A 14,030-nucleotide genomic window follows, 5' to 3' on the forward strand; every position below is an offset into this window, starting at 1 on the left:
ATGACAACGACCCTAAACACACAGCCAGGGCAACTAAGAAGTGGCTCCGTAAGAAGCATCTCAAGGTCCTGGAGTGGCCTAGCCAGTCTCCAGACCTGAACCCAATAGAAAATCTTTGGAGGGAGCTGAAAGTCCGTATTGCCCAGCGACAGCCCCGAAACCTGAAGGATCTGGAGAAGGTCTGTAAGGAGGAGTGGGCCAAAATCCCTGCTGCAGTGTGTGCAAACCTGGTCAAGACCTACAGGAAACGTATGATCTCTGTAATTGCAAACAAAGGTTTCTGTAGCAAATATTAAGTTCTGCTTTTCTGATGTATCAAATACTTATGTCATGCAATAAAATGCAAATTAATTACTTAAAAATCATACAATGTGATTTTCTGGATTTTTGTTTTAGATTCCGTCTCTCACAGTTGAAGTGTACCTATGATAAAAATTACAGACCTCTACATGCTTTATAAGTAGGAAAACCTGCAAAATCGGCAGTGTATCAAATACTTGTTCTCCCCACTGTATATAATAATATAATATAATATATATACATATACATACATACACATACATATACACATATGTACATATAAATACATATACATACATATATATATATACACATATCCGTTTTTAAAATATATTTCCCTTTATTACTTTCCAACCCTGGACACTGGACTTTTTCTTTGCAACTCTGCCTAGGTCAGCATCCCGGAGTCGCCTCTTCACTGTTAATGTTGAGACTGGTGTTTTGCGGGTACTATTTAATGAAGCTGCCAGTTGAGGACCTGTTAGGCGTCTGTTTCTCAAACTAGACACTCTAATGTATTTGTCCTCTTCCTCAGTTGTGCACCGGGGCCTCCCACTCCTCTTTATATTCTGGTTAGAGCCAGTTTGCGCTGTTCTGTGAAGGGAGTAGTACACAGTGTTGTACGAGATCTTCAGTTTCTTGGCAATTTCTCGCATGGAATAGCCTTAATTTCTCAGAACAAGAATAGACTGACGAGTTTCAGAAGAAAGTTTTTTGTTGTTATTTGTTGAGAGAGTGAGAAACCGAAGTGAGAAGGGAGGGGGGGGGACCAGACAGGACAGGATAAAGAAGAGAAGGAGAGTGATTAGAGTAAAGAAGCAGGCTGGGGTGGTTCAGGCATTTCACAGTGTGTGTGTGTGTGTGTGTGTGTGTGTGTGTGTGTGTGTGTGTGTGTGTGTGTGTGTGTGTGTGTGTGTGTGTGTGTGTGTGTCGGATGGCAGATCAAACCCAGCTGGCTCCCATTTGCCCAGGAATGAGTCTGCACCTCTCAGAGGCGTGTATGTGTAGTCCTGCATAATTACAGCTTCATCATAGACCGCCTGGCTCCAGTAAGCACATATAAAACACGGAAACTCACATACATTTAATGCATTGTATGTGTCCTCACATACACAAACACACACAAACACTGCAGGTTTCACAGGCATGCGCATATACCCCTAAACAGTCCCAACGGGTTGGATTTTACTGTCTCCAGATGCACACACACACACACACACACACACACACACATACACATACGCTCCCTCACACAATTATGCTCTCACTCACAGTCTGTTTGAGCCAGATGAGTAATTCTACAGTCTGTGTTCCATCCAGTGAATAGCTTGGAGATTGGAAATGACATGCAGTAGACCAGGCGTAGGCAATCCTGGTGCTGGAGTGCCAGAGGCACTTCATGTTTTTGATTTAACCAACCTGGAAAACCAGTTGTGTTGAATTTAGGCAATCACTGAACTGATCAATTAGCTCAGTTGGTCAGTTGTGGTGCCTAGTTGTCCATGTGTTTGTTTGTTATACGTGGTAGTCTTAAGCTGTGTTCACATTGGCAGTTTGAAGTTACACAAATCCACATTTTGTTGCATATCCGATTAGAAGCTGTTCTTTATCCTGCAGTCTGAACAGCCAAAAAGCACATGGGATCGGATATTTCAAGCCACATTTCAAACCATCTTTGTAGGTGGTTTGAAGTCAGATACCAATCTGATTCCTGTCCATGTGACTTGTGTCTGAATGGTCAAATCTGATTTATTTGCCTTCAAGTGGTTTTTAGACTGTTAGCGGTTAAAAGTGTTGGGCCAGTAACCGAAAAGCCACTGGTTCGAATCCCTAAGCCAACTAGGTGAAAAACCTGTCGATGTGCCCTTGAGCAAGGCACTTAACCCTAATTGCTCCTGTAAGTCGATCTGGGTAAGAGCCTCTGCTAAATGACTAAAATGTAAATGTAAATTTGGCATATCTTGTTGCTTGCTAGCTACTCTGGCAGTTTGACAAGAACATGTGGTAACTTGTTAATCGTTTACAAACAAATGAGTGAATGTGCTAGAAAGCAAAACGTCTACCTAGCTGTCTAGTTGTCTGCTGTGGCTAGCCAAAAACGACTTTTTTTGAAAGTTGGATCATCTTATCCTTTGAGGCTTTAAAAGTGTTCTTACCCTATGATTTAGTGAATTTGTCCATGGCAGGCATTGTTGTCACCTTACATTGCTACATAACTTCTAAGTGATAGGAAGCATGAGCACCACCACCAATCAGCCTACACCACCACGCACACACCCGTTGTTACTATGACAACTAGAGTAGCCATGTCAGCAAATGACTGCTGTCTGAACACACAAATCCGATTTGTTTGGACAGTCAGTAAACCAAAACGGATTGGAAAAACAAAACTGATTTGAGCATTAAGGCCTGCAGTGTGAACAAGGCTTAAGTGTACTGTACATTGGCAACTCTACCAAAGACAAAACAAAGCAGCTTCAGTCAGTGACAAAATATTGCTGTTTCAGTTGTTCTCAGCAACTTGAGGAGACATTCAATAACTTCAGAAGAATTCAAGTATAACAGATTATAGCTTTTTTTAAGTTGTCTTCATAAAGGTTTTGTGAATGTGTGTGTCCTGTCTCTCTCTCTCTCCCTCTCTCGCTGTGTGTTACCTCCAGATGAATGTGTGTCCTGTCCCTCTGTCTCAGTCGCTCCTCTCTCTCGCTGTGTGTTGCCTCCAGATGTGGACGGGAGCCTGGAGCCCCTCATCGAAAGGCCAAAGTTCAAACCAGATGGGTTGCTAGGAGACGCGGAGAATGGCAACAACAACAACAGTCTCTCACAGCCGGACCTGACGACACCTAGCAAGACCATTATCTGTGAGAGACACACACGTATGCACATGTGTACACACTCTCTCACGCACACACACATACACACACACACACACACACACACTGAATGTTTGGGTTCCATTACTGAGCCCTGGTGTTGTGAGTCACACTGTCTTGACCCTGAATGAACACACACAGCCCCAAGAAATAGGTCAGGTACACGGTCACATACACACATACATACATACATACATACACACACGCTCACATACACACGTACATACACCTTGGTCCTCTGTAGCTCAGCTGGTAGAGCACGGCGCTTGAAACGCCAAGGTAGTGGGTTCGATCCCCGGGACCACCCATACACAAAAATGTATGCACGCATGACTGTAAGTCGCTTTGGATAAAAGCGTCTGCTAAATGGCATATTATTATTATTATTATTACCTTTGAATTGAATTGTCAACAGAGGGAGTTAAGTGGGCTAGGTTCCGAATTGCTGCAGAACACGTGTTTACATGCAACACGCCACTTGCTACAGCCAAATGAAACACCTCTCTCCTCTCCTCCATTTGACTATTTTCTCTCTGTTTGGTGGTAACTGTGATTGTTAGGGAGTCGCTATGGCTACTGAACGTAGGTGAGTCTGGCAGTATAGTTTTTGGCAGTCTCTCCCCCTTATTCTCTTGGGCATCTGTGTGATGGTTGAACCATGTATGAGTGATGTATGAGTTATCATCATAGTTGATGTACAAATAGTGTTAAACCTTTCCCTGGGCTAACAGTTTATAGTCAGACGTTTTGGATTATGGGGGTCACTACACACATAATCACACTGCAGTCAGGTCAGGGGGCCTCTCCTCTCCTCCACCTCGGTGCGTACGGGAAAGCAACCTGAGCTACTTCCTGACAGTAACTCTTGGTTTCTGAGTTACCGCAAAATAACTACAGAATCTGTTTATGATGGTGTATTTGAGAGGCTGTGTCAGAGAGAGAGATTGGGTAATACTAAGAGAGGGACTGGGTTTATGGTTATGGGTGAATTGGGGTGGGTAGTGTTGAAATCCTTATGAAAAAGGTTTCTGTGTGTGTGCGTCTGTGCAGGCGTGTGTGTGTGTGTGTGTGTGTGTGTGTGTGTGTGTGTGTGTGTGTGTGTGTGTTAGTATTAGTCTAGGTCTGGATCCAACATTATTCTCTCTTTTATTTTATGTCCTCCATAAATGCAGCTCCATACCCTGTGCTACTGCCGCAAGAGTTATGCAACTACGGACAAAATGTACAACATTTACATTGTAGTCATTTAGCAGACGCTCTTATCCAGAGTTATTTACAGTTAGTGAGTGCATACATTTTTCATACTGGCCCCCCGTGGGAAACGAACCCACAACCCTGGCGTTTCAAGCACCATGCTCTACCAACTGAGCTACAGGGGACCATCTCCTATACCTCCCTCCATCCCCCCTATATCTCCCTCCATCGCCCCCTATACCTCCCTCCATCCCCCCTATACCTCCCTTCATCCCCCCATCCCCCCCATACCTCCCTCCATCCCCCCATACCTCCCTCCATCCCACCTATGCCTCCCTCCATTCTCTATACCTCCCTCCCTCCATTCCCTATACCTCCCTCCCTCCATCCCCTATACCTCCCTCCCTCCATCCCCTATACCTCCCTCCATCCCCCATACCTCCCTCCATCCCCCTATACCTCCCTCCCTCCATCCCCCATGCCTCCCTCCATTCCCTATACCTCCCTCCCTCCATCCCCTATACCTCCCTCCCTCCATTCCCTCCCTCCATCCCCTATACCTCCCTCCCTCCATCCCCCATGCCTCCCTCCATTCCCTATACCTCCCTCCCTCCATTCCCTATACCTCCCTCCATCCCCTATACCTCCCTCCCTCCATTCTCTATACCTCCCTCCATCCCCTATACCTCCCTCCCTCCATCCCCCATGCCTCCCTCCATTCCCTATACCTCCCTCCCTCCACCCCCCATGCCTCCCTCCATTCCCTATACCTCCCTCCCTCCATTCCCTATACCTCCCTTAATCCCCTATACCTCCCTCCCTCCATTCCCTATACCTCCCTCCATCCCCCTATACCTCCCTCCCTCCATCCCCCATGCCTCCCTCCATTCCCTATACCTCCCTCCCTCCACCCCCCTATACCTCCCTTAATCCCCTATACCTCCCTCCCTCCATTCCCTATACCTCCCTCCATCCCCTATACCTCCCTCCCTCCATCCCCCATGCCTCCCTCCATCCCCCTATACCTCCCTCCCTCCACCCCCCTATACCTCCCTCCCTCCATCCCCATACGTCCTTCCAACCCTCCTCCTGCTCCAGTTAAATGTTGCCCGGAGGCACAGCGTTCCCTCCCCCAATCCCAACCTTAACCATTAAAGGGACAATGCAAAACGGACCTTAGATCAGCATCTACAAGCAACTTCATCCAACTCTACCTTCCTCCCTCCCTCTCATCCTCCCTCCCATCCTCTTTTCCTCCCTTCCACCCATCCTCCCGCTGTTACGTCTGGTTTTCTCTTTTGATGCAGATGGCTTGTGTGTGTGTGTGTGTGTGTGTGTCTGGGGCTCGTACTGTGTGTGCATGTTTGTGTGTGAGTGTGTGCATACATTTGGGTGTGTGTGTGTGTCTGGAAGTCGTACAGTTGTGAACACTATTGTATCATCAGCACCCTACAGGAACACTGTGACTAACTTTATAGACCCCCTCACTCTGCTACAACTACAGCAATAAAGAGAGAGAGAGTTTGGCTATGGCCTGTACACTGATTAGGAAATATGAAATAGTGGCTCTTGCTGCTACTAGATGACTATGGTTTGTGTGTGCGTGGTGATGTCATGATGTAAATGACTTGTGTGGATGAAAACAGAAGCGAGATTGCATTCTGCAGCCCAGATGCTCTGGCTCGCAGTGATGACATCATGGTTGTAGCATGTGTCTGGCGCTGGGCCTCTGACAAGCTGTCTGAGAACAATGTGCAGAGAGAGCTGTTAACGGGTGTCTGTGTGTGTGAGAGAGAGCTGTTAACGGGTGTCTGTGTGTGTGAGAGAGAGCTGTTAACGGGTGTCTGTGTGTGTGAGAGAGAGCTGTTAACGGGTGTCTGTGTGTGTGAGAGAGAGCTGTTAACGGGTGTCTGTGTGTGTGAGAGAGAGCTGTTAACGGGTGTCTGTGTGTGTGAGAGAGAGCTGTTAGAGCGTGTGTGTGTGTGTGCTGTTGTGTGTGCTGTGCCACATATGTGAATGCTATTCTCTTTGGTAGTTGAGTAGTGTGTTTCTGTTTCTTTAGCACATTGATTCAATAAAGCAGCCTCATCGCTCATACGTCATTGACACTGTCAGTGGCTTAAGCCTACGTCACAGTCCTACACAGACTGCCAGTAAGAAGCTCTGAATAAGTGAGTGTTGGTTACACTTTCCTAACTCATGATAAATCTCTCCTATGGGCTCTCCTGTTTTTCTGGGAGTCTTAAAATAAGCTCTGTTAGTCATTTGTCAGTTCTGAGTAAGAGAAGGATACTAGAGAGAGATGGGGGAGGAGGGGTGTGTGTTTGGGGGTTGGTGACTGGGTGAAAGGCTGTCTGACTCCTGACTGATCTCTACTTTGGGGGTCTTCTGTTTCCATCCAAACCTCAGGTCTGCTCCTGCTCCTACTGGTGGTCGTCACTAGTTACCACAGCCACAAAGTAATAAAACTTGCCTATTTCTACAGTTTCTCTTCTTAAAATCTGATTTGAACCTTAAACACACTGCTAACCATATGACTAACCCTAACCTTAAACACACTGCTAACCATATGACTAACCCTAACCTTAAACACACTGCTAACCATATGACTAACCCTAACCTTAAACACACTGCTAACCATATGACTAACCCTAACCTTAAACACACTGCTAACCATATGACTAACCCTAACCTTAAACACACTGCTAACCATATGACTAACCCTAACCTTAAACACACTGCTAACCATATGACTAACCCTAACCTTAAATAAAAAAATAAAAAGCTAATTTTTGTTTTCATGAATATTTACGATATAGCCAATTTAGATTGTGGCTGTGGTAACTAGTGACAACCCTGTTACACTGACCACCATCACCACCACTCTCACTGTTAGTCAGAGTCCAGTGCTCTGTCAGACCCCTCAGTCACACTCTCTCAATCACTTTCTCTGGCACCACAATGAAACACAGAGAGTTAAGGACCCACAGGGTCCATTCAGACAAGTTAATAACAGTTGAAATGGAGCAATATTTTGTGAACTATTTAGTTTTTAGCTTTGTAAGGCGTACAATCACGCACACACAACACTGCCATGGAAAGGCTGAGTTGGCAGCTTGGTGAGATCAGTATGATGCTGGGATCATTAAAGGGGATGTGAACTGGGTTAGAGTGTTGCCGATGTGAAATGTAACAGGATCGTGACACAGTGCCTTTAATTACACACCAGTCTGTGATGAATCTCTCCTCTTCCTCATCCTCCTCTTCCTCCTGGAGGCCTCAGTCCTGATGGTGACACACACGCACACACACAAAGGGCCTGGAAAGAGTACATCATCTGTGTTGCAGGATACCATTTGTCACCGACAGTGAACCCCAACTTCGAACTCCTGAGTGGCGCAGTGGTCTAAGGCACTGCATCGCAGTGCTAACTGTGCCACTAGAGATCCTGGTTCGAATCCAGGCTCTGTCGCAGCCGGCCGCGACCGGGAGACTCATGGGCGGCGCACAATTGGCCCAGCGTCGTCCAGGGTAGGGGAGGGAATGGCCGGCAGGGATGTAGCTCAGTTGATAGAGCATGGTGTTTGCAACGCCAGGGTTGTTGGTTTGATTCCCACGGGGGGCCAGTATAAAAAAAAAAATGTATTCACTAACTGTAAGTCGCTCTGGATAAGAGTGTCTACTAAAATGTAAATGTACCTCTGACCCATTCTTCCCACTTCCTTCTCTCCCCCTTCCATCACTCCCTATTTTTATCCCAATCTCCCAGTTAAGGAGAGCTTTTATCCTAAATCAGTGTTAATCCTGCCTCCCTCAGCCTTCGTTTCCCACTCCCAACACTCTACATAGGGAAATAGGCTGCACTTCCTTCAGAATACCACCCTTTAAGAATACCACACTGCTATTCCGAGATTAGATTCCCCATCCCTATGGATTTGTGTTGAAATTAGCTGAATCAGACATTGGATTATGGGGTCACATTGTTTTTGGTGGGTTACCCTCCACCCCCCAGTACTCATCAAGTCCCATTGGTGATGAAAGAGGTGAATGAGGTGACAGTGGAAGGACAAGGTGACAGTACCTACCATTATAAAGCACTTAGTTCTGATTAGCTATGATCCCTGGTCAAGGTGCTGGGTGTCACTCAGGTGTTCCTGTTCTAATGTAGGAAGGGAGCACAATGGTCCAGGTCCCTCACAGCTCGGACCTAGTTCAGATGGCCTGGTCTGAGCAGGTTGGCACAAACAGCACTCTGTTTACTGTCTACTGCTCAGACTGCTGAGTCACTGAGGGAGGGAGGGAGAGCGAGAGAGAGGGGGGGAGTAGAGGAACAGGGAGGAAAGAGATAGGTAGGTGAGGAAGAGGGGAGGAGGGAGGTTGGAAAGGTAGAGGAGTGCAGTGATCAGCAGTAATCATAGCCTTTCGCTGGAGGCCAGTGTGTTGGGAGGGGGCTGACGGAAGGAGAGGTGAAGGGGAGGTAGGGAGGTAGTGGGAGGAGAGGGATTTAGAGAGAGGGGGAGGAGGTGAGAAGGGAGGTTGGCTGTCTGTAGGGTAATGGGAGGTGAGCGGATGGAGGGATTTAGGGAGAGAGAAGGTGGGGGGGGGGGGGGGGGGGGTGAGCTGTCAGCCGACTGTGAGTCACACTCTCTCAAGCCAGACATACCACACTCCCATCGCTACAGGCAACAGGCTGGGCCAACACTTGACCTCTCTCTCTCTCTCTCTCTCTCTCTCTCTCTCTCTCTCTCTCTCTCTCTCTCTCTCTCTCTCTCTCTCTCTCTCTCTCTCTCTCTCTCTCTCTCTCTCTCTCTCTCTCTCTCTCTCTCTCTCTCTCTCTCTCTCTCTCTCTCTCTCTCTCTCTCTCTCTCTCTCTCTCTCTCTCTCTCAATTCAATTCAATGGCTTTATTGGCATGTTAACATTGCCAAAGCAAGTGAAGTAGATAGTAAACAAAAGTGAAATAAACACTAAAAATTAACAGTAAACATTACACTCAGAAGTGTCAAAAGAATAAAGACATTTCAAAAGTCATATTATGTATATATACAGTGTTGTAACAATGTGCAAATAGTTAAAGTACAAATGGGAAAATAAATAAACATAAATATGGGTTGTATTTACAATGGTGTTTGTTCTTCACTGGTTGCCCTTTTCTTGTGGCAACAGGTCACAAATCTTGCTGCTGTGATGGCACACTGTGGTTTTTCACCCAGTAGATAAGGGAGTTTATCAAAATTAGGTTTGTTTTCTAATTCTTTGTGGATCTGTGTAATCTGAGGGAAACATGTGTCTCTAATATGGTCATACATTTGGCAGGTTAGGAAGTGCAGCTCAGTTTCCACCTCATTTTGGGGGCAGTGTGCACATAGCCTGTCTTCTCTTGAGAGCCAGGTCTGCCTATGGCGGCCTTTCTCAATAGCAAGGCTATGCTCTCTGAGTCTGTACATAGTCAAAGCTTTCCTTAAGTTTGGGTCAGTCACAGTGGTCAGGTATTCTGCCACTGTGTACTCTCTGTGTAGGGCCAAATAGCATTCTAGTTTGCTCAGTTTTTTTTGTAAATTCTTTCCCATGTGTCAAGTAATTCTCTTTTTGTTTTCTCATAATTTGGTTGGGTCTAATTGTGTTGTTGTTGTTGTCCTGGGGCTCTGTGGGGTCTGTTTGTGTTTGTGAACAGAGTCCCAGGACCTGCTTGCTTAGGGGACTCTTCTCCAAGTTAATCTCTCTGTAGGTGATGGCTTTGTTATGGAAGGTTTGGGAATCGCTTCCTTTTAAGTGGTTATAGAATTTAACGGCTCTTTTCTGGATTTTGATAATTAGCGGGTATCGGCCTAATTCTGCTCTGCATGCATTATTTGGTGTTTTTCGTTGTACACGGAGGACATTTTTACAGAATTCTGCATGCAGAGTCTCAATTTGGTGTTTGTCCCATTTTGTGAACACATACACACTCTCCTCTGCCTCTCTCTCTCTCAGCTCTCTCTCTCTCTCTCTCGTGCTCTCTCTCTCAGCTCTCTTTATCTGTCTGTCTCTTTCACACACAAACTTTCTCTTTTGCACACATTCTTGCACTTTCAGGCCTAGGCTGGTCCTACACTTTTGCACAGTAAAATGTCTCCTCACCTGACTCTCACCCCACTTCTCCCTCTCTCTGTTCTTCCTCCCCCTCTCTTCTCCTTCATTCTGTGGTGTGCCAGTCTCATTATGTTAAGCCCACAGTCATTTAGTTCTTTATTTGTTCTTATTTTGAACTATGAACTGCTGAATCATTGTGTTTATGTGTGGCACGCCCATACATCACTCCTGAACCAAAATAGACAAGAGCCAAAGCTAAGGGGTGTATATCCGTAGAGCGGATCTCTCTCACCATCCCTCACACACACGCACTCTCATCTGCCTCTCTATCTCACGAACAGAAACACACACACTCTCTCTCGCTCTCTCTCTTTCTCTCTCTCACTCGCAGTCTGCACAGAGTTCATTCTCACTGTGTGTGTGTGTTTGCGTGTCTACGCAGTCATGACTCCTCTGAAACTCAGTCTGTCTGTCTGTCTGTCTTGCTGTCTGCCAGATGCCCATGCTTTTTACTGACCCCGCACACACACACACACACACACACACACACACACACACACACACACACACACACACACACACACACACACACACACACACACACACACACACACACACACACACACATACACACAACCACCCCCTCCAAACCGACTGACACACACATGCAAAGGGTGAATTAACTCTCATACCACTCTAAATAAATCCAAACACCATTTTCACTCTCTCTGTCCAGTTTGATGTTACCCCTCTCTCTCCATTTCCAGCAATCATTTTTTTTTTTATCCTATGGAATTCAGTAAACAAACAATATTGTATTCCTGCTGATGTTGTCTTTACCAACCAAAGGAATGCTCTGTTAACCAGACATGTACCTCATTTCACTATGCCACAAAGAGAATGACTAGCAGAGAGATGTGGGGTATAGGCCTGGCTTCGCTCTGTGTGGTTTCACTAAAACTGACTCTGATTAGGGTTGGTGGCTGCGATTGTGTCTCTGTAATCGTGCGTTCTCTCTCTCTTCTCCTCTCGACAGAACCAAACCCCTATACTGTATTGTACTGTACTACACTGCATTGTACTGTATCTTTGAAAATGTGAGAATGGTTCAAGTTAGAGACCGGGGGAAAGAGAGAGAGTGAGACAAAAAGAGAGGGGAAGAGGGAAAGAAAGGAGACATAATGCAGCCGAGCAGGTATTGACTTTTGACATACTTCAGAAGTATCCCTCTGACTGCCCCCACGCGCACACACACACACACACACACATACACACACACACACACACACACCACTACCCCGTGCATTGCCAGACATCTGGAGTGGGTTTAGAAAACGCTGAATCTTAAATCACACTCGATTGGTTGTGTGACCCCGGCCATGGGCCAATCACAACAGTCTAAGAAGGGTTATCTGTCTCTGAACGATTAATGTTGTTTCACTGCATCTCAGCCCCCGGTGTGTGTGTGTTTCTCTCTGGACATCCTGCAGTGGTATTCTACCCTGTGATGTCACACCTCTCTCCATCTGTACGTTCAGGTCTAGAAAATATTTAGGACCTCGATAGGATGGTATTAAGTATTATCATAATATATAAAAACCATGGTTCCATTTTAGCCCTCTCTCTTTTTCAGGGCGTCTGTTTGGTTTGGCAGAGGAGGTGTGCTTTTCACTGCGTTGTTCTTTCTCTCAGTGTAATTAGTATTTGGTGGTGCTCAGAGTAAAATATACGGAGAGGTGCATGTTGGCCAGCCAAGATCAACCCTGGTCTGACTTAGAGGAGGAACAGTAGAGGTTTTGTAGGCTGTAAACACACACTGGGCCTGGGCTGAGGCGTGTGTGTGTGTGTGTGTGTGTGTGTGTGTGTGTGTGTGTGTGTGTGTGTGTGTGTGTGTGTGTGCGTAAATGTGCATGTCTGTAGCCTACATTTCAGACTGAGGAGAGAGAACCAGGCCATTTCAGCCCCTCTGTCCACATAAATCAAAACCCTAAAACTAGCAACTATATACGCATCATAGTCACAAGTTACATATTAATGTATGGTGCACCTAGCAATGTGCAACTGGCATTAGTAGACCATGAAGCACCAATTGTCCTTGGTAAATTATTTTAATAGATTCTTGAGTTGGCCAAACTGGATTGAGTTGGCCCAAGTTTAGGCCTATTTCTTAAGGGGATTACCTGAAATGATGTGTTGTCCAAGACAAGTTTCTCCCACCAACGTGTTCTTGTTTCAGCCATGGCAGTGAGAGGGGAGGACAGGACAAGAGGAGAGAGGAGAGGAGGGGAGAAGAAGAGAGGAGAAAAAGAGGCGAGGAGGAGAGTGTCTGGGGGTTGTTGTGTAAGAGTCTAGATGAGCAGGGTCGGAAGTCAGCACAGTACACACGGCCCTTCCCAGGAGCCATTGGGGCATGCTGTATCAATGACTATGATTCCAATGTGTCCCATGGTTACAATGAAAGCAACTATTCTAAATGTTTTTCTTCTCTTTCTTTGTTCCTGTCTTCAGGTCAACCCCAGGCTCGATCCACCCCTATACATCCCACCCAGCCTTGCCTAACCCAGCCCACCAGCCAGCTACGCAACGGAGCCAAGCACCACATACACACCCCGCACACACACGGCCCGCACTGCACACACACACCTCACACACACCACCCGCACACACACGCCTCTCACCCCAATGGAGTGAGGAACGGAGGCTCCCATGATCAGCCGGCCCCCGGCTCCCTCCCCAGGGCGGCCTCTTCCTCCTCCTCGTCTTCCTCATCGGGGATGAAGAACCCTAAGAAGCTCCAGTCCAACCCCTCCATCACCTCTCAGAGGAGCAAGAGCTCCTCCAAGAGCAACAGCTCCCAGATACCTACAGAGGCACAGGATGGTGAGAAGCTACCTACCTACAGTCCATCTCACTGTAGTACCCCACCTCTCCTTCTCTCTCTCTTCCCTCTCTCACTCTTCTCAAAACAGTATGCATTGTAATCAACTATCAGTTAAAATAAATATGAATAACTCCCCTTCTCTCCCTCAGACTGTTGTGTTCACTGTATCCTGGCCTGTCTGTTCTGTGAGTTCCTGACTCTGTGTAACATCGTGTTGGACTGTGCCAGCTGTGGTTCGTGTGCGGGGGATGACTCGGCGTGTTTCTGCTGCTGCTGTGCCTCCGAGGAGTGTGGCGACTGTGAACTGCCTTGTGACATGGACTGTGGGATTATCGACGCCTGCTGCGAGTCTACAGACTGCCTGGAGATCTGTATGGAGTGCTGCGGCCTCTGTTTCTCCTCCTGAGCCTTTCAAACGACACAGGGTTATATATACAGTACCAGTCAAAGGTTTGGACACGCCTACTTCTACATTGTAGAATAATAGTGAAGACATCAAAACTATGAAATAACACATATGGAATCATGTAGTAACCAAAAAAGTGTTAAACAAATCAAAATATATTTTATATTTGAGATTCTTCAAAGTAGCCACCTTTTGCCTTGATGACAGATTTGCACACTCTTGGCATTCTCTCAACCAGCTTCACCTGGAATGCTTTTCCAACAGTCTTCCCACATATGCTGAGCACTTGTTGGCTGCTTTTCCTT

At 46.5% G+C, this 14,030-nt stretch overlaps 1 protein-coding gene across 1 annotated transcript in view; it reads left to right on the forward strand.

Annotated features, from left to right (window-relative positions):
* LOC311133700 (uncharacterized protein) overlaps positions 1–13,725 on the forward strand; it is a gene marked incomplete at its 3' end in the record, with an annotated part of 26,220 nt that extends 12,495 nt beyond the window's left edge. The window contains exons 3-5 of the mRNA XM_084167236.1: positions 3,024–3,161; positions 12,947–13,318; positions 13,469–13,725. Coding sequence (XP_084023362.1) covers positions 3,024–3,161; positions 12,947–13,318; positions 13,469–13,725 — 767 coding nt within the window. The remainder of the gene's footprint in view (positions 1–3,023; positions 3,162–12,946; positions 13,319–13,468) is intronic.
* Between the last annotated feature and the right edge of the window lie 305 nt (positions 13,726–14,030).

Source organism: Coregonus lavaretus, assembly GCF_964263955.1.
Source record: "Coregonus lavaretus genome assembly, chromosome: 8".
NCBI lineage: Eukaryota > Metazoa > Chordata > Actinopteri > Salmoniformes > Salmonidae > Coregonus > Coregonus lavaretus.